This window comes from Populus trichocarpa, chromosome 5, assembly GCF_000002775.5.
Source record: "Populus trichocarpa isolate Nisqually-1 chromosome 5, P.trichocarpa_v4.1, whole genome shotgun sequence".
NCBI classification, from domain to species: Eukaryota; Viridiplantae; Streptophyta; class Magnoliopsida; order Malpighiales; family Salicaceae; genus Populus; species Populus trichocarpa.
Window position 1 is genome coordinate 2,466,497 of NC_037289.2, and position 24,603 is coordinate 2,491,099.

Consider the following 24,603-nt stretch of genomic DNA (forward strand, 5'->3'; position numbering starts at 1 on the left):
AAGCACGTTCTGTTATGTGTTCCCAGATTAAGATTAAGTTTAAGATTAAGATTGAGGTTTATGTAATGTAACTGAGAAATTAATAAGAAATGAGATCTGTTCCTAATTAAGCAATCTTTTTAATCATTATCTAAACATCTGTTTTCAAAATCTCAGTACCTCGATAATAGCAATGAAGTTCTTCAATGTCCACAGACTCTCCAGGCATGGATTAACTTCACTCAAGCAATCTTCATCAGTCATGACATTAACCTAACTGAAACCATTTTACTCTTGCAGGGAACGTAGAAGAAGCCTGGTTTTTCAGCATTTGTAACATGGCACTATCAGGAACTTCTCCGTATTTTCAAATTCTATGCTATATTTAATAATACACAAGGAAAGACAGCAATTTCATCGAAACTTTATACAAATTACAGTAGCAACTGCCTTCTATACCACCTCATTGTATTACAAAACAATAACTATGCTAACAAAATTGATCGTAAATAAAATACGAAAAAACTGTGCGCTTAGCCTTCCGCCGAAAGACTCTCATGCATCAGCTGCACCTGTGGGGGAACTAGGTACAAAAGGAACGAATCCCCGCCCGCAGAACACAAATTCTCTTCAAAAATTCATGAACTTGTCGTCAAATTATGTCCTTAAGCAGTGAGCAGTTTGGTGCTATGTTTTATTCTCAGAGCAAAACCTATAAATGAATTCCGACGTAGGAAACCAAAACATAAAAATAATAAAAATAAAAAGTTAGTTGCTATGTTTTATTCTTAGAGCAAAACCTACGTGAGTTTTGTTCAACATATACTGTTACTGCACATTACACTTGTCCTGACATTTATGTTCTTTAATTAATAAACAAGTTGTGTTTAGTGACAAAACCTATAAATGAAGCAATGCTGTCACGACGTAAGAAACCAATGCCTTTGGACGCAGCTATATTCCTGTAGTCTGGAAGATTGTGTTTCTTGCTACACAAGTTTCTGGAGAAATTGCTGTCTATGATCCTCATAAAGCATTTTAAAATAATAAACATAATTGAATTTATAATTTGTTCTCTAAACTAAAATAATAAAATCTAGACTGGTCCGACAAATTAATTAGGGACCTGACCAACTTATAACTTAAACTAGTTCGGGTAATAAAAAAAGGAAAAAAATGTTTGGCCGGTAAATTTTTTAGGTTTTTTTTGTTTATCAAAGTAACATCATTTTAATAATTTAAAAATTAAATTTAAAGGTCGAGCCTTCTTATATTGACCTTGCCTCAAGTCTAGCTCAAGATAGGGTTTTATGACTATATATGGTATAAAATATTTTTATAGTTATTTTAACATTTTTAAATTTCAATTTGATCCATGAAATAAAACTGAAATAAATTAAGGTCGTAATAGTGATGCCCACTGTAACCACCTCCACCTCCACCACCAGTGCCCCCATCTCTATCACCGGCCTCACTTCCTAGTCCTCCACAACATCCACGACCAAACCAGCCACCACAGCCTCTTCGACCAAACCCACAGCTATCATCAGGAAGAGTAGTTTTGTCTAGTTTTTCATCACCAAGAACAACAAACATAGCCTTTAATACAATGCACAATAAATCAGTAGAAAAGAAACCCATTTTGCCATTGCAACTTTCTATTACAGATTAAGAAAAGATCTCTGTAATGTTCGCTTTCTCTTCTTTGCATCAGGAAAACTCCCTTATTTAGGGTCTATCCACTGGCTAAGTCAACAAAAAGAGCTCTAAGTATTGATAGGTGCAAATTTATGTTACGCGTTGGGAGAGTGCTGGGAAACATTTATTGAGCACATCAAAGTCAACCAAGAACACCATTGCAATTTGCAATTTGCAATATATATATAGTTTGGGTGAGTGTACTGTTTAATCTGTAGTGGTCCAAAAATGAAAACTTGACTGAGAAAATGTTAAGAGGAAGAGGATGCATAACCAGCTCATATCGACTTAAAAATCGATGGAGATCTGCATATAAGGATGGGAAAAAGCCTTCATGAGATTAAATCACAAAAGCTTTAAATTTGTTCACTTCTTAAAGTGTGAAGGGGCCGTGCCCGCACATATTCTTTGCAATTTAAGTTTAATATATATGTATTAACTAATGAAAGAAACATAGAAGATTATTAGCTTGAAAGTCTAAGATCAAGATATATAGCAGGGATTTGTCTCCCTGTGCTTTTTATTTTGAGGTTAGGTAAATTTACTTCAAAACTATCCCATAACATATTTATATTATGTTTATTTTTTATTCAAATATAAAATAAAATAAAAAACTAAAAAGAGCCCAAACACGTTAGCATAGTGGCATAACATGTATGAAAATTAAAAAAAAATAACAAATGACGTATTGTTTGCTTTTTGTGGAATTTAGTGACCTCTGCTCATCGAAAAAAATAGGGTTATGAGGTTTTGTTTTTGCTATAAAAAAAAATTCAACATATTCTAACTCAAAACACCTTGATGAACTTATTTATAACCTAAAAAATCTCAAAAAATCAAAATCAATCTAAAACTAACAATATTTTCACGATCAGATCTGTCTTCTTGGGCAAGGAGAAGAAAAAAAAAACATATTGGTGAAACTTCCTTCATGAAATGAAACTCATTGACTTCAAGATTGACCATTTTTATGGTTGGAATTATCGCCAATGACGACTCTCTCTATACTAGATTCCAGTGAGCTCTCTCTCTTCTTTCGGAAAAAAGACTAAAAATAAAAAAAATAAAATTTGGTATTAAAATTAAATTTCTAACAATTTTAAGGACCGATTACATAATAACAAAAAAAAAAGGCTAAACTGAATTCAAAATCAATGCTAAGAAACTAAAATAGTGAGGATATGTCTCTCTATATTTTATGTTTTAAAAATATATAAATTTACTTTAAAGCTATCTCATAATATATATATTCTTAATACTTTTTATAAATCTACTTTGTTGTCCAACACTAACCAAAAATAACTTTTGGGAGCAGAGACTTCTTAATCACAATGATAACTTAATTAGAACCACCACAAGATTAGGTATCATTTTTTCTTTTTCATACAAGAAATATGGATTATTTTTTTTTTTTTGTAAAAGAAGGACTAACTTATTATTTCTCAAAAATGGAGGGACTAAGTGAGAATAGGTGATCATTTGCTCCCAATCATAGCTGTGGTTCAATTTTATTTATATATGAAGATGAAACCGTGGTCCATTTGAGAATTAAATTTTCCCGCCACTGTCCCAACGGTACCAACGCGTGACTTGAAACCCACCAATTAATAGCTCTTTGGTTGATTTGCCAAACTGGCCACCGGATAAACCCTATATATATGGGAGTTTCTCCATGATAACAAAGCAAGCAAACATTACAAGAAGCTTTTTACTAGATAGCTACTTAACTTGGCATCAACACAAAGCTGCATTGATGGCGGCTGTATCTCCAAAATGGGTTTCTTTTCTTCTACTTTTCTTGTGCATCGTTCTTCATTTGAGTGCTATCACTCTGGGTGATGACAAACTTGAAAAAACTAGGCTTGGTGATGATAACTGCGGGTTTGGTCGAAGAGGCTGTGGTGGTCGGTTTGGTGGTGGACGAGGAGGTGGTGGAGGTTTAGGTGGTGGTGCTGGAGGAGGTGTTGGTGGGGGAGGTGGTTTTGGTGGGGGTGGTGGAGGTGGTGTTGGTGGTGGGTCGGGTCATGGTGGAGGCTTTGGAGCAGGAGGTGGTGTAGGTGGTGGTCTTGGAGGCGGTGTTGGTGGGGGAGGAGGCGGTGGAGGTGGAGGAGGGGGTGGTGGTGGTATTGGTGGAGGTTCGGGTCATGGCGGGGGCTTTGGTGCAGGAGGCGGTGTAGGCGTTGGTCTTGGAGGCGGTGCTGGTGGAGGAGGAGGTGGTGGAGGGGGTGGGGGTGGTGTTGGTGGTGGTTCGGGTCATGGCGGGGGCTTTGGGGCTGGAGGTGGTGTAGGTGGTGGCCTTGGAGGTGGTGTTGGTGGGGGCGGAGGCGGTGGAGGGGGAGGTGGTGGAGGCGTAGGTGGAGGATCAGGCCATGGAGGTGGCTTTGGTGCTGGTGGCGGTGTAGGAGGTGGTGCTGGTGGGGGAAGCGGTGGTGGAGCAGGGGGAGGGTTTGGAGTTGGAATTGGCGTTGGCGTTGGAATTGGAGTTGGTGCGGGAGCAGGCAAGGGATCTGGCAGTGGTAATGGTGGCAGACATTGAACTTGAAAAACAATCCTTCGCAATTTAAAAGTGTATGAATTAATGAAAGGAACGCAGAAGATTATAAGCTTGAAGTCTAATCAAGCACCTTCTGTCTGTGATGAGAGTTTTTCAACTTTCTTGTAGCTTTGGTTCTTATTAAACACTACTATCGTCGTTGTAATTTGTTGTTCCCAGATTAAGATTGAGGTTTATATATGCAATGTACCTGAGAAGTTAATAACTTAATATTGTGTTCCAAAGCATTCTTTTCTTCTCTCTTTCTCCCTATAATCAATTGTTTTCAGAATCCAAGTACCATTCAAGTTCTTCAATGTCCACAGACTAGCTATCCAGGCATGAATTAACACAGAGACTTCACTCAAACCATTTTACCTTTGCAGGGAATGTAGATCAGTTTTTCAGCATTTGTGACACGGCCCTATCAGGAACTTTATATTTTCAAATTCCATGCTATAAATACTCAAGGAGAAGTGCCCTCCTCCTGTATTTTCACCCTTTGTTCAAGTCCCAACCCATCCAATAACTTGGCTCCTAAGTAATTTATCCACCTCCTCTGCTGTCACCACTGATCCTCCTCCTCCTCTCTATCATTAATTTGAAGTAATTTATAAGAAAAAGGGGTATAAGAAGTTGGGTTTAGAGATTGTTGCTTAGTGAGATGATCAATCCATCTTAAGAGAGGAATGAGAGAAATTCATTCGCTCTTTTTTTTTTTTCCCCTCATATTACAATACTCTTATGGTCAAATTAGTTTATTCTTGTCATGGAGATGGATGAATAAAGATATTGGTTGATTTGATCATTTTTTGAGAATTAACATATGAATGATATTTTTTTTTAACTTTTTGGTAATGTTTGATAACTATCTTGGGGATGTAAGATAATATTTAGTTACTATCTCGAAATAAAAAAGACAAAAACCGAGAACAAAATTGTGTCTGATTGTGGTGTATAAGATATTGATTATCTACATATCATGTTTGGTTATAATAGATAAAACATAATAAAACATGAAAAAAATTATTCTGCCCTTAATATATATTTATGTTAAAATTACATATTTAACAAATAATTATAAGTTATTATTTTTTTAACTTTAGTTTATATTAAATATTGAATTTAATAATATTATAATAATTATTATTATAAAACTCATATTAGCCCGGTGGATCAACTTGGGGCTTGGACTGGTTTGGGTTAAGAAAAAATAGACAAAGGATTGACTAGATTTGACCTAGTCAAAAACCCGGGTCGACTCCAGATAAAACCTGGGTAAAAAACCTTTAGAATTTTTTTTAAGAAATTTCTTTTAGATCAAAATGAGATTGCTTTGATTCTTTTTGTTTTTTTTTTTTAAATAGAAGTGGATCAACCCGGGTTGACCCTCCCGACCCGTGATCCAGATCATGCCCCGGGTCAGTCATCAAGTTAGGTTTTAAAACTATGATGATAACAAATTTTATCCTTACTTTGACATGAGTCAACCCTCCTGACACGTGACCTTTGCCTTACCCGGGTTAACCTCTGCGTCAGGTTTTAAAACTACAATATTAAGCACTTGTTATCCTTGCGTTAACCTGAGTCAACGGTCAACCCGTGACCCGAGCCTTTTTCCAGGTTGACTCTCAAGTCAGGTTTTAAAAATATAATAATAACCAATTTTAGTTTTATGTTGGCTCTAGTTGACTCTCTTAACCTGTAAACCACCGCGTAAACATAGGATCGGAGGTAATAAGATTTTGATAGTAATGGAAACTCAAGATGAAAAGAAATAAATAAATGATGGAAATAAAAATGCATGTGATGTATAAATGGAGAGGATGACCTCCATAAGTAAATTTAAAGGTATTCATGAAGTTAAAATGACTAAGAAATTTAGTTTAAAATTCATAACATCGGCGAAACCGATAATGGGTTTCGATGGATATAGAAGAATTACAAAAATTTAAAATACACATGTTTTTAGAATGAGAAAATAATTCTGAAGAATTATAATTAAAATGAGAAATAACAATTAAGAAATAATTATATGGAAAAGTGTTGCTGCAAATCTCGGTTAAAAATTGGTAACATTACCATGAAATAATAATAAGTTTGTAAATGAAATAAATGATAACAAGGAAAAAAAAATATATTTTAAAATAAATAAATGGTCTCGAGGATTTAGTAGGATAACTGATACGATCCATATAAGGATGGAACATAAAAATTCAGATTTTCGATGTAAAATCACATACCGACCAATTTTATTTGGACCGGACTGAAATTTTATTTGGAATCTCTTAACGTATTTTTCTATTCCGGGTTAAAATTTGTGAAAAAATTGTTCTCTGATCCTCTGCGTAATATTTTTTAAAAATTTGAATTTATATTAGTAATCTAAACTATATTTATAGTTATTTAACATTTTTTTTTGTTAATAATCAATAAAATATATAACAAATAAGATAGTTTTAATGCCAGTACGGGCCTGACAAACAAGAATTATAAGTTACAAAAACAGAAAAGAAAAACATAAAGAAAAAAAGACAACAACAAAAGATAAAAGATAGAACTAAAAAGAAAAGTTCAGGACTTGTTAGGCCACCTTAGCAAACTTTCTGATCCTCTTACTAGAAAGTGTAAAATATACATATATTTTTATTTTATTTACACTATGTTTTTTAACATATTTTAAGCTTATTAGAAGTTATTTTTATGAATTTATCATATCTAAGAAACTTTGTAAATTAATTATTAAAAAATAAAAATTTTATATTTTATATTTTGAACCCTACTTCCACTGAATAAAAGTTGACTCATTAAACTTTCCGGAAAAAACAGGCCGAAATGCTAGCTTTTGTTGAAGTTCACTTGTAAACCAACTCAAACCATCTCATAATACTCTTAGCATGAGTAAATAAAGTGTAGTCACTACGTATAAAAAATCAAAATTTCATCTGCGTATCGAAGATGACTAAGGTATTTACCTTTCCTGTATTCAATACCTTTAAAATAACTAGATACAATGCCTTTTGAAATAGCACAGAGAAGCCTTCTGCAAAAATATCAAAGAGAAAAGAAGAAAGAGGGTCACCTTAATTGTCTCAAACCTCTTTTGTCACTGAATTTGATCCATTAAATAAAAACTAATAAATAGATTAAGGTCATAATAGTGAAGTCCTCCACCACCACCTCCTCCTGCTCCACCAATGCCCCCGCTCCCACCTCCTAGTCCTCCACCTCTTCCACAACCAAACCAGTCACCATAGCTCTTCGACCAAAACCACAGCTATCATCACGAAGTCTAGTTTTATCTAGTTTGTCATTGGCAAGAACCATTGCAGTCAACTGAAGAACAATGAACAATAAAAGGAACATAAAAGAAACCCATTTTCCCACTGCAACAATTCTGTTACAGATTAAGTGACCGTTTAAGAGTGAGTAACTTCTTATTTTGGGTGTTTTTTATTTAAAAATAAATTAAAATAATTTTTTTTCAACGTAAAACACTAAGAAAATATCTCTGCAATGTTCGCTCTCTCTCTTCTTTGCATAAGGAAAACTCCCTTATTCTGGGTTTATCCACCGGCGAAGTCAACAAAAGGAGCTCTAAGTATTGATGGTGCAAATTTATGTTACTCGTTGGGACCATTGGGAGAGTCCGGGAAACATTTATTGAGCAAATCAAAGTCAATTATTTATCAAAAAATGAAGGGACTAAGTGGAGAATAAGTGATCATTGGCTCCCCAATTATACATATGAAGATGAAGTCATGGTTGACCTTCATTCGAGCATTAAATGTTTCCCGCCACTCCCCAACGGTACCAACGCGTGACATGAAACCCACCAATTACTAGCTCTTTTGGTTGACTTGCCAAATTGGCCACTGGATAAACCCTATATAAGGGAGTTTTTCCATGCTAACAAAGCAAGCAAAACATTGCAGAGAAGCTTGTTACTAGCTTGCTATTTAACTTTGCATAAACAGAAAGTTGCATTCATGGCGGTTGTGTCTTCAAAATGGGTTTCTTTTCTTCTGCTTTTCTTGTGCATTGTTCTTCATTTGAGTGCTATCACTCTTGGTGACGACAAACTCGACAAAACTAGGTTTCGTGACGATAACTGTGGGTTTGGTCGAAGAGGCTGTGGTGGTCGGTTTGGTGGTGGACGTGGAGGGGGACGAGGAGGAGGTGGAGGTTTAGGTGGTGGTGCTGGAGTAGGTGTTGGTGGAGGAGGTGGTTTTGGTGGGGGAGGTGGAGGTGGTGTTGGTGGTGGATCAGGTCATGGTGGAGGCTTTGGAGCTGGAGGTGGTGTAGGTGGCGGGCTCGGAGGTGGTGCTGGAGGAGGTGGAGGCGGAGGTGGTGGAGGTGTGGGTGGCGGTTCAGGTCATGGAGGGGGCTTCGGGGCAGGAGGCGGTGTAGGTGGTGGTCTTGGAGGCGGTGCTGGTGGAGGAGGAGGTGGTGGAGGCGGAGGAGGGGGTGGGGGTGGTATTGGTAGCGGTTCGGGTCATGGCGGGGGCTTCGGGGCAGGAGGCGGTGTAGGTGGTGGCCTTGGAGGTGGTGCTGGTGGGGGCGGAGGCGGTGGAGGGGGAGGTGGTGGAGGATTAGGCCATGGAGGTGGCTTTGGTGCAGGTGGGGGTGTAGGAGGTGGTGCTGGTGGTGGTTTAGGTGGGGGAAGCAGTGGTGGAGCAGGTGGAGGGTTTGGAGTTGGAATTGGCGTTGGCATTGGCGTTGGAGTTGGTGCAGGTGCAGGTGCAGGCAAGGGATCTGGCAGTGGTAATGGTGGCAGACATTGAACTTGAAAACAATCCTTCGCAATTTGAAAGTGTATGAATTAATGAAAGGAACGCAGAAGATTATAAGCTTGAAGTCTAATCAAGCACCTTCTGTCTGTGATGAGAGTTTTTCAACTTTCTTGTAGCTTTGGTTCTTATAAAACACTATCGTCGTTGTAATTTGTTGTTCCCAGATTAAGATTGAGGCTTCTATATTTACACATACGAGTGTTTTCGAAATATTTAAATTCTCTACATAGATGAGCTAAGCTATTATACCTGCAACAAGATCACCAGCCTTATGAACAACACCTACCAAATCAGCTCCAATAAAACCCGGTGTAACTTGGCTAATTGCACAAGATCATGAGAATCATCAAGTTCCCATTTCTAACTCATTCCCTTCATTATGATTAGTACAAGTCTAAACAACAGGTACAGATTCAAAATCTAAAATACCTAAATTAACTTATAAAATTTATAGCACCATGGAAAATAAGACTAGCCATCATACAATATGTCAATTATAAACAGATACATTGTGTATCAGTATCACACACAATAAGAGGTGTTGCAAACCAGTCACACTACAAGGTGTTGCAAACCAGTCACTAAACTTGATGACCCACGATAGGCACTACAGCCTACAATAGCACCTGATAAGAAAACTCACTTCATTTTTCTATGTTGAGAGCTTCCACGCATAAACCGGCATATGGCTTCATCATAAGATTCCAGATCCAATAACATCTGAAATGTAGACGAATCTGCAGAAAATCTTTTACCAACCATTTCATCAATTAGTTGTACAGCAGTAGATGAGTCCTGATTTTTAAGAAATCCTTGAATGATAACATTATAAGAGCAACTGTCTGGCAAGAAGCCATTATCTTCCATTTTTCTAAACAATTTGTACGCTTCATCTGACAGCCCTTCTTTAAGAAGCCCCCCGATCATGACATTGTATGTTCGTACAGTAGGTTGTATTCCATCCGTAGATAGCTTGGAAAATAGTTCCTTTGCAACTTCAAGCTTCCCAGCAATAAACATGCCTTGAATAAGAATATTATAAATGACGATATTAGGTTTGATTTTCCTCTCTTGCATTTCCTTGAGCAATTGTAATGCCTCATCTAAATCTCCATGTTTGCAGCAGCCATCTAGCAAAATTGAGTAAGTCATCAAATCTGGAAGAAGGCTTGAAGAGCACATCTCCTTGAAGAGATTTAGAGCTTCCTGAGGTCTCCCTACTTGGCAGAGACCTTTCATAACAGTGCTGTAAGTGACAGTATTAGGAGTCAATTCTTTTTCAGACATTTCAAAAAGTAATCTTTTTGCCTCGTCCAGCCTTCTTCTCTTGCAATATCCATTGATCAAGACGCTGTAACTATGTACATCAGGTGCACAACCCTTGCCAACCATGATGTTGAGCACTTTTCTGGCCTCGTCCATTTGGTTCTGTAAACAATACCCATCCATCAAGGCAGTGTAGGTGTAAACATCTGGCTCGGCACCTTTTTCAGTCATTGTTTCGAAGACGCATCGAGCTTCTGAAACCATCCCTTCTTTGCAGAGTCCATCAACCAGAATAGTGAAAGTCACTGTATTTGGCATAACATCCCTACCAACCATTTCTTTGAACAATCTAGTAGCTTCATTCAGTTGTCCTAAATTGCAAAAACCATGGAGTATGGAGCTGTAAGTAATGACATCTGGTGGAATGTCCCGATCCACCATTTTAGATAAGAACTCCAAGGCCTCATTAACTAGCCTATCTTTGCAAAGGCTGTCTATGATTATACTATATGTCACCACATCTGGCTTGCACCCATTTTGTTCCATCTTCTTCAACACGTGAACAGCCATATTTGTGTTGCCATTTTTGCACAAACCATTGATTACAGTATTATAGCTAATTACATTGGGCTCATGCCCTCTCCGTACCAACTCATTAAACAATCCTACTGCCTCTTTAATCTTCCCCTCATTGCAGAGCCCATTAATGAGTGTATTGAATGTGATAGCATCAGGTTGAATACCTAGTTTGAATATCTTAGCCAAGACAGAGACAGCAAAATCAACACGATTCAAGCGACAAAGGCAGTTAATCAATATATTTAGAGAATAAACATTGTGGGTAACTCCAAACAAATCCATTTGATTGCACAAAGAGACAACAGAGAAATACTGTTTCTTTTTGGCAATGGACCCTAAGAATTTGCCAAATTCCACAACAGAAGGCCTAGGATTCATGCGGACCATGCGATAGAATGAAGTCAAGGCATCATCAATACTAATGTCATTGCTAGTATTACTAACAAACCCACAATTTTTTTGAGGCAAAGAAGGTTTCTGAGTACAAGCAGAAGTGGTGATGTGGTGATGCTTGAAGAATGACAAAGAAGGGAAATTAGGAGGAAAAGGAAAGATACCCATTTCCACATGTTGTTGAAGAAGAAGCCGAATAGCAGAAGAAGAAGCCGTAGCTCTAAAAGCGCCTTTCCGCATGAACATCATCATTGTTTGATTAAAAAGCTGCTGGTCTCTCTCTCACTCTCGCTGTTCCTTTGCCTCCTTTGAAAGCTGGAGATGGTAGTCAACTTCGCCGTCTTCTTTCTATTTGAAGGCCGAAATAATGGAATTCGATATTAATAAATAATCGGACCGCCCAATTTGCAGATGAGAAAAATCTTGAGTAGCCCTGTTTTTTCCCTTGAAAAACTCTACATTTAACATGACCATTATTTTTCTGCCCGCTGCGGTTGAATAAAAAAAATAAATTCTGAAAAACGATGATAATGATAATAATTTAAAATGTTTTTTATTTAAAAATATATTAAAATAAAATTTTTTTAATTTTTAAAAATTATTTTTAACATCAGCACCTCAAAATAATATAAGAATATATATAAAAAATTAATTTAAATAAAAAAAAATTAAAATTTTTAAAAATACAGTTTGCAACAACTCCACCGTAAACCTAATATAATACTAATGTATTATAAATCAAACTTTAATTCTTCTTATTTAACTTGAAGGTGATATGATGGTGAAGGTGATATTTAGTATTGTGTTGTAAATATATTTTTAAAAAAATTTACTTTTTTAGTTTTAAATTTTTTTATATGTATTTTTAAATTGTTTTGATATATTTATATTAAAAATAAATTTAATAAAATATATATATTATTTTAATTTATTTTAAAATAAAAAATACTTTAAAAAACAACATTTACTACACTCTCGAACAATTACTATAATCTCTCCTCACATCTATAACAAAACGCATTTAAGGCCTTGTTTATTTTTATAATTGAAAAGCATTTATGTAAAAATTTAATTTTTTTTGTTTGAAATTTTTTGATGTATTTTTAAATTTTTTTGATATACTAACATTAAAAATAAAAAAATAAAATTATTTTAATTTATTTTTAAATAAAAAAAATATTTAAAAAAATAACGAAACTAGCTTTAAAGCTAAAGCTTCGTCAAAGCATTTTACTGTTGCTACAGAATCACACTGTCACCGTCTATATATTGATATATATACCATGTAGATGAGAATAAATGAATCGCTTCTAGCTCATATCTGGGGATTTTATGACTTAACTCAGGGTTAGAGCGCTTATTCTTTCTTTTTTCCAGGGAAATTGAACAGGAGGAGTTCTGCGGCAGTGATAATATCTGCATCACAACATTCTTTTGGTGTATATCAGAGAAATCCTGTTATCGATGCAAGGCTTCAATCACAGCAGACATTTCTTTCTACTTGAAAATTACAGAAGAAAAGTATTGTTTCTCCTTGATTCTGTATATAGAGCTTCACTCTATTTATTCTGTCAAGTATTATCTAATCCAAAGAGTGTGCTTATAGTGTCAAAACAAGTCGCAAAATAGTGACTACCAGGTGATGCAAACCAGTCACTAAAGTTGACGACCCGCAATAGGCACAGCAGCCTACAACAGCACTTGATCAAAAAAAAAACTCAGTTCATTGAGAAGCAATAACATTTGAAACGTAGAAGAATCTGCCGAGAATCTTTTCCCTGCCATTTCATTGATAAGTCGTATGGCAGTTGATGAGTCCCGATTTTGAAGAAATCCTTTAATGATAACAATATTGTAAGAGCAACCGTCCGGCAAGAAGCCATCATCTTCCATTTTTCTAAGCAATTCGTATGCTTCATCTGACAGCCCCTCTTTAAGAAGTCCCTTGATGTATGTCTGTACAGTGGGTCGCATTCCGTCCACAAAAAGCTTGGAAGATAGTTCCTTGGCAACTTCAAGCTTCCCAGCAATAAACATCCCTTCAATGAGAATGGTATGAAGGACTATATCACGTTCAATTTTCCTCTCTTGCATTGCCTTTAGCGTTTTTAATGCCTCATCCAAATGTCCATGTTTTCACAAGCCATCTAGCAAAATTGAGTAGGCAATCAAATCTGGAAGCAGGCCAGAAGAACACATGCATCTCCTTGAAAAGCTTTTGCGCATCCAGAACTCTACCTCCACGGCACAAACCTTTCATAAGAGTGCTGTAAGTGACAGTATCAGGAGTCAAATCTTTATGAGACATTTCAGCAAGGAGTGGTTTTGCCTCGTCCATCCTTCTACTCTTGCAATATCCATTGATCAAGACGCTGGTGCACAACCCTTGCCAACCATGATGTCGAGCACTTTTCTGGCCTCATCCATTTGGTTCTGTAAACAATACCCATCCATCAAGGCAGTGTACGTAGGTGTAAACATCTGGCTCAGCACCTTTTTCAGTCATTGTTTCGAAGACGCACCGAGCTTCTGAAACCATCCCTTCTTTGCAGAGTCCATCAACCAAAACAGTGAACGCCACTGTATTTGGCATAACATCCCTAAGAAACCATTTCTTTGAACAATCTTGTAGCTTCATTCAGTTGTCCTAAATTGCAAAAACCATGCATGGAGTATGGAACTGTAAGTAACGACATCCGGTGGAATGCCCCGATCCAGTACCATTTCAGATAAGAATTCCATGGCGTCGTTAACAAATTAAGGCTGCCTGTGATTGTACTATAGCTAATTACATCAGGCTCATGCCCTCCAAGCACCATCTCACTAAACAACTCAACTGCATCTTGAGTAGTGTAGTGACAGCGTGTTGAATAAATTTGAATAAAAAAATGTAAACGGATCCTACTTAGGCATATTTATAAAAACTCTACATTTATCTTATCCTTATGTTGAATAAATTTGTTAAATTTAACATTATTCCTTTTTAAAATTTTCTAAAGCTAGGAAAATAAAAAATTTAAATTCTTAATTTTAAAATGTTTTTATAGCTAGAGGGTATATTATAAATTAAAAAAAAATTATATTAATTTCCTAAAATAAATGTGAATATTATAAGATAAAAAAAATACATTTTCCTATAATTAAAACAATAATATGTCTTCCAGTAATTAAAATAGTGTTTGAAATTATAATAACAATTACTTTTTATTTTAAAATATATTTAAAAAATAAATATAAAACACTTAGGATGCAATGGAATTCTGACATCACTTATAACTGACAAGAACAATGAATTTCATTATAAGTAAATTCTGGAATAAAATGATATTTTAACATCTTTTGGGAACGAAGAACTACAACCGCCACAAATTTAGTTATAAGTGGATATAAAACATAAGAATTAAGTATGGTTTTTTTCCTTTTCATATATATATAAAAAATATGGGTTTCTTTTCTAATAAGAAGGACTAACTTATTATTTCTCAAAAGTGGAGGGACTAAGTGAGAATAAGTGATCATTTGAAACAGCTGTGGTTCAATTTATGTAAGAAGATGAAGCCGTGGTTGACTTCCATTCGAGCATTAAAGTTTCCCGCCACTCCCCAACGGTACCAACGCGTGACATAAACCCACCAATCAATAGCTCTCTTTGGTTGACTTGCCAAATTGGCCACTGGATAAACCCTATATAAAGGAGTTTCTCCTTGCAAACAAAGCAAGCAAACATTGCAGAGAAGCTTGTTGCTAGCTAGCAATTTAACTTGGCATAAACAGAAAGTTGCATTAATGGCGGCTGTGTCTTCAAAATGGGTTTATTTGCTTCTACTTTTCTTGTGCATTGTTCTTCATTTGAGTGCTATCACTCTTGGTGATGACAAACTTGACAAAACTAGGTTTGGTGACGATAACTGTGGGTTTGGTCGAAGAGGCTGTGGTGGTGGACGTGGAGGGGGACGAGGAGGAGGTGGAGGTTTAGGTGGTGGTGCTGGAGGAGGTGTTGGTGGAGGTTTTGGTGGGGGAGGTGGAGGTGGTGTTGGTGGTGGGTCGGGTCATGGTGAAGGCTTTGGAGCTGGAGGTGGTGTAGGTGGCGGGCTCGGAGGTGGTGCTGGAGGAGGTGGAGGTGGCGGAGGGGGAGGTGGTGGTGGAGGCATCGGTGGCGGTTCAGGTCAAGGTGGGGGCTTCGGAGCAGGAGGTGGTGTAGGTAGTGGTCTTGGAGGCAGTGCTGGTGGAGGTGGTGGAGGAGGAGGAGGAGGTGGTGGTGGTATTGGTGGTGGTTCAGGTCATGGCAGGGGCTTTGGAGCTGGAGGTGGTGTAGGAGGCGGTGGTCTTGGAGGCGGTGGAGGAGGAGGAGGCGGAGGTGGTGGTGGTGGTGGTATTGGTGGTGGTTCAGGTCATGGCGGGGGCTTTGGAGCTGGAGGTGGTGTAGGTGGTGGTGGCCTTGGAGGTGGTGCTGGTGGAGGAGAAGGAGGAGGTGGAGGCCTAGGTGGAGGATCAGGCCATGGAGGTGGATTTGGTGCTGGTGGAGGTGTAGGAGGTGGTGCTGGTGGTGGTTTAGGTGGCGGAAGTGGTGGTGGAGCAGGTGGAGGATTTGGAGTTGGAATTGGCGTTGGTATAGGAGTTGGCGTTGGTGCAGGTGCCGGCCAGGGATCTGGTATTGGTTCTGGCAGTGGTAATAGTGGCAGGCATTAAACATACTTTACCTTGAAAACAATCTTATTAATTAAAGGAAAACAGAAGATTTCTAGCTTGAAGCCTAATTAATCACCTTCTGTGATGTCAGTTTTTCCACCTTCTCTTGTAACTTCGGTTCTCATAAAATACTTTGTCATTGTAGTTGCTGTTCCCAGATTAAGATTAAGATTAAGATCGAGGCTTATGTAATGTAACTAAGAAATTAATATGAAAATGAGATGTGTTCCAAAGCAATCTTGCAAATGATTCTTTTCTTTTTTTCCTATAATCATTAGCTTACCAGTTGTTTTCAGAATCTAAGCACCTAGAGAATAGCAATTAAGTTCTTCAATGTCCACAAACTATCTGGGTATGAATTAACAGAGAGATTTCACTCAAACAATCATAATATCATATGGTATTCGGCCTAGAATCCCGATTTCAGAATAAATTATGAGGATAGTGAGAGGCCCGACCTCCATGTTTAAGAGTAAGATGAACAGTGAGCCGCCTCTTGACTGGTGAGCATATGGTAGTTTGGACTTGAAGCCAGCATCAGAGCAAACTGCATTAATGTTGCCGAACAAATCTCCAGAAAAATAAAAGAAAAGGAAAATTAAAGAAAGTTTAGTTAATGATCACTTAATTATGAGGGTTAAACTCTCTGTTTCAAGCCTTACTTTTGTCGATCCATTGCTAATATATATAGATTAATATCACAATATATAAAGCTAGCTGTAGATGGATGACATAAAGATCATGACCATTCCAATCGATCGTCTACAAGCATTAATTTTGCTCATGGAGTACAGAAACTAGACGAAGAACCCACAACATTTTGAGTGTTCATTGAGATTGAACGAATCAAGATTCAAACTGAAAAGAACTCACCCCATAATGCTTGTGCAAAACGAGGGAAAAAATGTGTTCCCCTAGAGATTTTATGACCATATGATCAAGAACTTCCCTAATACAAACACAAAGGCGAAAATTAAACATCCCTCAAATAAGATTTTCCTCTCTATAAGCTGTATGCCGTCGATGACAGTAAGCTGCTGATAGCTGACCATTACCATTCAGATCAAATAATGGATTGCGTGAAAGTGAATCTTCATGCTCGTGGCTTGCTTAGAATGCTTCCTCAATCCACTATGCAACAGGTCGCACTGCATCAAAAAGCAGTGTAGTGAGAGGAATGCCAAGACAACCGAAAGACTGGAAAAAAACATTAAAAAGTAGCAGTATCTAGACTAGGTTCATTAGGTATCAGGATTCAGATAACAAAGTTTTTATTTGTTTTTCTTATGCTACAATTCCAAACTCCCAAAGCTTGAACGTGAGGCTTTACTCTCAAGTTCAATAGGCGAGTCAAGACATGGTTAAAACATGAGTTCTGAGTCCTGAAGTTGCCAAGGCATGACCATCACGTAACTTGGCAGGAGAAACTAACTAGTATTTGGCTTAGATATTTGCATGATAGGGTAACATCTGGAATAATCATGTGACAGGAGTTAAGATTATAAACTCAGAAAAAGACGCTTGTAAGTCAGAGAAGCTGATCAATCATTAGTCTTAGGTCCTCCTACATGTCTATTATGCAATACTTCCAAGAATGTGGTCCTTAATATGCCATATGATTTGTTTTCCTAAGCTATGTATAGGTGTGCTGCCAAAGCACACGATTGACAAACCTGCAAAACCAGATGCCTGGTGATGCCTGCAGAAGAGTGTCAGTGAAATAACAGCAGATCGAAGTTTTACAATACTTGACATTCCCTCAATCAAGATATCAATTCTAAGAAAAATTGAAATAATCTCAAAAGTTCTAGCTTACAGAACTTGATAAATCTATCACCAATTGTCAATTTGGAGCATCCTATATCCTTTAAAACCCAAAGAATTAAAATTACATGCCAATTCAAGGCATTCCCTTGATAAGAATAAAATGCGCAAAATGTCAGCAATGGTGGCTAAAACACCATATCCATAGCTACCTATCAAAATTGATAACAATCAAACATGAAATAGTAACTGTCAAAAACATGCATGCAGTATAAAGGCAAAACAGTGAAATTACAATATAAAGGAGGATAAAGATACCTCTGGTTCCATGATGTCCTCAAATTGAGGAGGGACCCTGATGGAAAAACCATCACCATAGAACTGAAACCAAGATTTTGTATTGGCAACGGTGGAAAGAACAGACTTTGAAGGTGAGGAAGATTCAGCCAAGAACTGAAACCATTACATTTACTGCAATCAAAACCACCCCTTAATTGTACGAGTAAGTTGGGTTGAAAATATTATCCTTCCAACTTTTGCTTTGTCTTCCACTCAACAAGCATTGTTATAAAATTCGAATTCGTTAAGCAGGTTAGTTTAATAGCTCGCAGATTTAAAAATTAATTCAGGCTAAGTTTTATTTTGAATTAAATTAAGAGTTGATCAAATTTAATTTTCTCAATCAAGGAAATCAGTTTATGAACCGGTAAATCTAATCAAAACTCACATAAGATCTAATTTGGTTTTTTAAAAAAAAATTAAAAAAATATCAATTTAATTTTTTTTAAAAAATCTTAAAATAATATTATTTTAAATTGATTTGAATCAACTTAAATTAATATTATTTTAAATTGATTTGAATCAACTTAAATTAACTTGCTTAACATAAAACTCGAGTTATTAATTAAATGAGTTAATCTAAATCAATTAAATTTTAATATTATTTTAAAAAATTAAAAAATTAATTAAATTTAAATCAATTAAAAAAACCAAATTACCTCGACTTAATTTGTCACGCTTCCCCGGGTTTCTCCAATGATGCCACAAATTTATTTAGAAATCCTGTATGTACCAAAGTGTCCTCGTAGTTTTTTCCATGGTTGAGAGACGTTATCCATTTCAAATTACAGCCAGCCAGCCAATCCGAAACAAAACAAATCCAAACCACCCAAATTCCTGAACCAAAGAGAGACCAGAAAATGATGTAGAAAACATAATATCTACCTCTGCGTGTCCACCATTTCTGATTTCTGTTCTGTTGCTCTCTCACTCTCTTTCCCATGGAAACCTTACTTTCTTCTCACACTCTATCTCCTCTCCTCAACCCAAAACCTTCCTCTTCAAAATCCCATCTGCTACCTTCACTTCAAACAAGACCAGACTCACTCTCTTTCATCCCCAAAACCATCACTTCTAGCCTCAAAAGGCACACCTTTGAGTCTTTGTCAGTACCCAATAGCTGGTTCAATCGTGCCCAACAGGGCCTAGCAGCACTAGCCCTTTCTTTGGCACTCAACTTTAGCCCACTGTTGTACACTGGCAATGCTCAAGCATCTGAATTTGATGTGCTCTATGAAGGGCCACCAAAAGAGTCATATATATTTGATGATGCTGGTGTGCTTAGCAGAGTGACTAAGTCTGATCTCAAGCAGCTGTTATCTGATTTGGAATCAAGGAAGAACTTCAAGATCAATTTCGTCACTGTTAGAAAGCTTACTGTAAATCTTTTTGCATCCCTTCCTCGTTGATTTGTACGTGTTGTTAGTCTAGCATAATATGGGTCAATATTTACTCTTTTGAAGCAAGCTTTTGATTATTTGAAGAAATGGAACTGCATGTAAGCTGACTCAATGGACATTAGATGCACAGAATTGAATCAAGATTATATTTGGTTGCAGAGCAAAGCTGATGCTTTTGAGTATGCTGACCAAGTTCTGGAGAAATGGTATCCCTCTATTGAAGACGGCAACAATAAGGGAATTGTTGTGCTTGTGACCAGCCAAAAGGAAGGGGCAATTACAGGGGGGCCGGCGTTTATCCAAGCAGTTGGAGAAAATGTTCTTGATGCCACTGTATCAGAGAACCTACCTGGTAAACTATGCACTTACTTCTCAATCTTTAAGTTGGTAGTTATCTTTCCAATTTTTCCTTATTTCATAGCGTTACATGATGCTTAAGGAAGTACATGTATAATTTTAACCTAAAGATATAGTTTATATTATTTTTCAGTTCATAATTCAACACAATCTCACATTTTTCCCTCATAAAATCCAAGTGAAAACTTCCAACAATCTTATCAGTAGTACTTGACCTTAAGAATATTGATTTTCTGCGGATTCAGAAGGCTCTAGGCCTAAGGCTATCATGTATCATTCGCTGCAAAAAAGCTACCGAGGTTTAGGAATGTTTAGTAGGATTTCTTGAATCTTGAGTTCCAATTAAATCCTGAAACTCCAACATAGTACCATTTGATCTCAGGATAAGCCCTGGAGTACTAAATTCATTCTGTGTCCTGTGCTCACCTATTCAGCATCCACTGTTATGGTAGTATAGTTCCATTTTGCTAAAATGAAATTTATTTTTATCAAGATCACAAATTCCTAGTATTTGCACACGATACAATTATCGAACTAGCTCAGATGTCATTAATCTTAGAAATGAGGCTGACTAAGTTACTTGTGCTAGCTCAAGTTGCAACTCTCATGAATCTCAGATGTCATTAATCTTAGAAATGAGGCTGATTAAGTTACCTGTGCCTGCCCAAGTTGCAGCTCACATAAAACTCAAATGTCATCTTAGAGCTAAGGTTATAAGCAGAAGATTTCTTGTCCATTTTTCATTTAACATCGTGATCATAAGAACTTCAACAGTTAAGATAGAGCAGTGAAGGTGATTACTGTGGTTTTCAATTGCAGTCTTGGCGACAGAAGAAAAGTACAATGAAGCAATTTATAGCAGTGCTAAGAGGTTAGTAGCCGCTATTGATGGGCTTCCAGATCCTGGTGGTCCAAGGGCTAATGAAAATAAACGAGAATCCAACTTTAAAAGCAGGGAAGAGACAGACGAGAAGAGGGGACAATTCACTCTAGTGGTTGGAGGTCTGTTGGTGATTGCTTTTGTTGTTCCTATGGCACAATACTATGCTTATGTTTCAAAGAAATAAATCATAACCCTGTTGCTAGACTTGTTTCTCAAATTATTTCCACCAGGTTTCGATAAAACCTGGTGGCACATAGTTGTACAAATGTTTGTAATGTTTTCGACGAGAACCTTGCAACCTGAGGCTACGTACATATTTTTGGTTTATGTTCATGGAAGGTGTATTAGAACCATGGTTTCATCGTATTCTCACAGTATCATATCATTGTACTGATACTATTCTAAGATGAAACCTGTGAGAAAGTAGGGTTTTGTTGTTGCAGTCTGCAACATCAAGCTTTTATAGCTAAGAATTAGATCATGGAGCACTAATCAGAAATTTTTAATATTCTTAGCACGATGAAAAAAGAATTAATAGAATAATTACAGAATAGTAAGCAAATTAGCTCCTCAGAACTGGAGATTGAGAAGGAAAGGCATTTTATCAGCGAAAGGCGGATCCGAAAATTTTCCAGTGAGTATTTGTGATGAAATATACTGATTTGCTGCCTCTGAATAGTGAATTCCATCCCAATTCACATACTCAGTGCTATCATTGCATGCTTGGGCTGTGGCACTGGTTCCATCCAAAACTTTTGTTTGCCCACAGACAATCCTTCTGTCATAGTTCAGAGGTGGTCCTCCATAGCCACAGCATGCCATTATGGGTTGCTCAAATCCTGCAAATTTATATCCACTCAAAATCAAATATCTTTCCTTTCCTCGTACTTCTCCATTTCTTTGGATAAGAAGATGATGAAAGTTTGAAAACGAGTAAACAAAATCTCATATTAAAGAGAACTGAGGCATACTAACCGTATCGAGAATAATTAGCAATGAGGTTGGATTTTATTGTGTAGATATCAACATATGTGATATTTGAATCAGAATGTTGGTCTTGTAGCTTTTTTGTGAGAGCATGAAGCTGAAGATTGAAAAGTTTAGCTGCTTGATTATGCCCACTTACACATCCTAGTTCATCAAGCTTTGATGGATCAGTTCCGAATTTCGCAACATTCTGAGTCAAGCATCCAAGAGGACCTGTGTTGTGGATCCAAAAATTCCTAGCTCCTTGGTCATATAGTTTCTAGTGCAAGAAAACCAATCAATCAATGAAGCAGATTTTCATGTTTTCTTCCTTTTGAAGAAAGGTTACTGTCAAAAAATCAAAAGAAAAGGAAAGGACAGAACTACGAGCTAACCTTGATTCCAGTTTCGAATTCGACCAAAATGTTTGGGATTGAAGCAACAATTTGATCGAATGTTTTTGAATAAAACGCACCAGCAAGATCATTCTGGCCTATATCAAACATATATAGCCCCTTCTCAAAATAATTTTCTGCTGGGATGTATTTATTAAATTTCTTGCCTGTGGAAAAGTGTAAAACATGAAAAATCTATGAATGGTTCTTACACTTCTTACAATACTTCAGACATTAACTTTCTAGGTTTTATCAAACTGAATCCATGCCACTTTCAATCAAGTTTTCCTCAACAATGGCTTGCAATAAGAGAGTGAACTACGCACATACATACCTTTGGCCAGCAGTTCAAGAACCCGAGCTTTGAATCGTAGAAACTGATTCACTTGAATCCCGAAGGAAAATGGGCAAACAGATGTTGCAGTTGCCGGAAGTATAGTTGATCCTGCAGCTGCAAAGTTGCATCCTTTTCGAAAATTCGGCACCCCAACTGACTCCAAATATGCATTTAGGAAGGGCAGCTCCATTGCATCCACTGAAAATCACACCCAAATGAATAAAAAAACTATGCAACACTTTATACTTGAAAACAGAGGAAACAGGGCATATGAACATGAAAGAAAAAGGCAGAAAGGAAGATTTCAGATTCATAACTTCTAAATGCATTCCTGATTCCATTAAATCTTGCAATAAACAGCTAACACCTCCAGAATCTCATTAAAAAAGATAGGTATTGAGCATAAAAGTAACATTACAGTATATAAACAAGAAAAGAACATTTATTCATACTAAAAACATGGAATAAAGGGGAATACAGAGCAAAAAAACAGAAGAAAGAACAGAGGAAACAGGGGGGTGCAGAGCATAAAAACAGAGCTGACATGATCAAGAACTAAAAAGCATGAAATCGTCAATGGAAGTGGGAGATTTACTGAGGAAATCAATAATAAGACGGCCATCACAGTATCTCCCAGATGGTATCTGGAAGTGAATTTCCCCATAAGGTGGTCTAATGCTTTCAATGCCGGCCGCCACAAGGTTGCCAGTGTCAGAATTCGAGTCACCAAAGTTGAAAACAGCAGGAAACTTGAAGTGTATGGATTGTGTTAGTGGCAAGAAGATAGACACTAAGGTGAGAAAAATGAGGATACAGTTCTTGGATGCCATTGGAAGGGGAGAGCTATGCCGGGTGATGAGATGTGTTCCTTGATGAAAGAAAAAGACCAGGAACATAAAGCTTTCACTTTAAATATTAGTCACCAACCATAAAGAAAAAAAATAAAAAAGATGGTGGGGCCATTGGGTGCAATTGAAGATTCCTAGAAGTTAATTGAAAGGGACACAAGAGAAGAAAAGGAGAAATTAATCTTCTTGTTTGGATGTGTGATTGAGCATTGCTTTGCCTAAGGGTGTGAAATTAAATATAGCAATATCACTTTAAGGGTTTTGATTGATAGAGACTTGGTTGTTGGTTTGTTGGGTCAATTTAAATTTATTTTAAAATAATATTATTTTATTTTTTTAATTAAGATAATGTCCTTTTAGATAAAAATTAAAATATTTAAACGATATTATTTTAAATAAAAATTAAAAATAAATCCTTATAGTTAACATCATTAATCCTATCGAAATTTAACTAGATCTATTAAGTTATGAATTATCTGTTCACACAGGTTTAATTGAGTCAATATTTAGTTCGAACCAAGTTACATGTTTGCAAATTACCAAGTCAACATGCCTGGCAGAACCGGTTTGATAACTATTAACGGTATAACATGAGTAGAGGAGCTATTGTAAAGTGTATACAAAATCATTTTGCATGCAATAAAAGTGGCAAAGTTTGGCAAGGTTAGAGATAGAAACTTTACTTAGAAAATCAACATTGAGACGGCCATCACAGAACCTTCCTGTGGGAGTTTTGAAGTAAATTTGTCCGTTAGGTGGGGCAAGTAGGAAGCCTAGGCCAGCAGCAAGTTCACCTGTGTCAGAGTTTGAATCACCAAAATTGAAAACTGCAGGGTAATTGAAATCAATTGAGTTTACAGTGGATGATAGGATGGATAATAGGGTGAGAATTTGCAGAGCAATGTCTCTGTCAGCCATGATCATCAGCTGCTAATTTCCAATCCTACGAGTGTAAGAAGGTGTGTAAAGATTAGAGAAGTTTGGTGCTTTTTATGGACATTGTGAATGCTTGCTTGGAGTTATGGAAAGGCAAGGTGAGAGCCCCATTTGCCCCAGAAGCCAAGTTTTTTCCTTCTTTTTCTTGGTTGTATTGCATACTTGGGAGTGTTGCTTCCTTACCTCACTATTTTACTCCATTGTTTTTCGTGGGTGCACGCGTAAGACGACGACTAGCACCATTACACACATCACCCCAAGACTCAAGAGTCCGAATTAATCTCATAGATCTTTAGAATAACTACACAAATTAGTAGTAGTGATTGTCATGCCGGAGATTTTGAAGAAGTTGAGATGTCAGATACAGAGTTAATGGCATTGAACAATTTTAATATGATAAATCAATGCAAGAAAGGTAGGAAACAGTTGTTTGAGCCGCCAAAACGAG

At 36.9% G+C, this 24,603-nt stretch overlaps 6 protein-coding genes across 8 annotated transcripts; 3 read left to right on the plus strand and 3 right to left on the minus strand.

Moving 5' to 3' along the window:
- The first annotated feature begins 3,381 nt into the window (after nt 1-3,381).
- LOC112327546 (glycine-rich cell wall structural protein 1-like) lies at nt 3,382-8,994 on the plus strand. Its single transcript, XM_052452923.1, has 3 exons — nt 3,382-3,620; nt 3,888-4,106; nt 8,651-8,994. Exons 1-3 carry the CDS (start codon nt 3,431-3,433, stop codon nt 8,992-8,994), a joined length of 753 nt encoding a protein of 250 aa, XP_052308883.1. The 5' UTR covers nt 3,382-3,430.
- Nucleotides 8,995-9,354: 360 nt separating this feature from the next.
- LOC18098827 (putative pentatricopeptide repeat-containing protein At1g12700, mitochondrial) lies at nt 9,355-11,715 on the minus strand. 2 transcript variants are annotated; one of them, XM_024600741.2, is made up of 2 exons: nt 11,406-11,713; nt 9,355-11,025 (listed from the first exon to the last, which is right to left on the minus strand). In XM_024600741.2, exons 1-2 carry the CDS (start codon nt 11,415-11,417, stop codon nt 9,643-9,645), a joined length of 1,395 nt encoding a protein of 464 aa, XP_024456509.2. In that variant the 5' UTR covers nt 11,418-11,713; the 3' UTR covers nt 9,355-9,642. The 2 variants fall into 2 exon arrangements, with proteins under 2 accessions (XP_024456509.2, XP_024456508.2); XM_024600740.2 differs by having other exon boundaries at nt 9,355-11,715.
- An 883-nt stretch (nt 11,716-12,598) lies between these two features.
- Nucleotides 12,599-14,060, minus strand: LOC127905327 (pentatricopeptide repeat-containing protein At1g63330-like). The gene is made up of 5 exons (XM_052452927.1): nt 13,904-14,060; nt 13,688-13,821; nt 13,439-13,588; nt 13,107-13,356; nt 12,599-12,657 (listed from the first exon to the last, which is right to left on the minus strand). The coding sequence occupies exons 1-5, from the start codon at nt 14,058-14,060 to the stop codon at nt 12,599-12,601; spliced, it is 750 nt and encodes a 249-aa protein (XP_052308887.1).
- A 967-nt stretch (nt 14,061-15,027) lies between these two features.
- LOC112325351 (glycine-rich cell wall structural protein 1) lies at nt 15,028-15,930 on the plus strand. Its single transcript, XM_052452928.1, has 2 exons — nt 15,028-15,223; nt 15,371-15,930. The coding sequence occupies exons 1-2, from the start codon at nt 15,028-15,030 to the stop codon at nt 15,928-15,930; spliced, it is 756 nt and encodes a 251-aa protein (XP_052308888.1).
- Nucleotides 15,931-18,849: 2,919 nt separating this feature from the next.
- On the plus strand, nt 18,850-21,006 carry LOC18098830 (UPF0603 protein At1g54780, chloroplastic). Its single transcript, XM_006382582.3, has 3 exons — nt 18,850-19,412; nt 19,593-19,785; nt 20,610-21,006. The coding sequence occupies exons 1-3, from the start codon at nt 18,975-18,977 to the stop codon at nt 20,855-20,857; spliced, it is 879 nt and encodes a 292-aa protein (XP_006382644.1). The 5' UTR covers nt 18,850-18,974; the 3' UTR covers nt 20,858-21,006.
- Nucleotides 21,007-21,154: 148 nt separating this feature from the next.
- LOC18098831 (GDSL esterase/lipase At1g54790) lies at nt 21,155-24,309 on the minus strand. Of its 2 annotated transcripts, XM_024602126.2 has the most exons (6): nt 23,903-24,187; nt 22,967-23,239; nt 22,369-22,569; nt 22,035-22,201; nt 21,649-21,919; nt 21,155-21,512 (listed from the first exon to the last, which is right to left on the minus strand). In XM_024602126.2, the coding sequence occupies exons 1-6, from the start codon at nt 24,141-24,143 to the stop codon at nt 21,244-21,246; spliced, it is 1,422 nt and encodes a 473-aa protein (XP_024457894.1). In that variant the 5' UTR covers nt 24,144-24,187; the 3' UTR covers nt 21,155-21,243. The 2 variants fall into 2 exon arrangements, with proteins under 2 accessions (XP_024457894.1, XP_006382647.2); XM_006382585.3 differs by lacking the exon at nt 22,967-23,239 and having other exon boundaries at nt 23,903-24,309.
- Between the last annotated feature and the right edge of the window lie 294 nt (nt 24,310-24,603).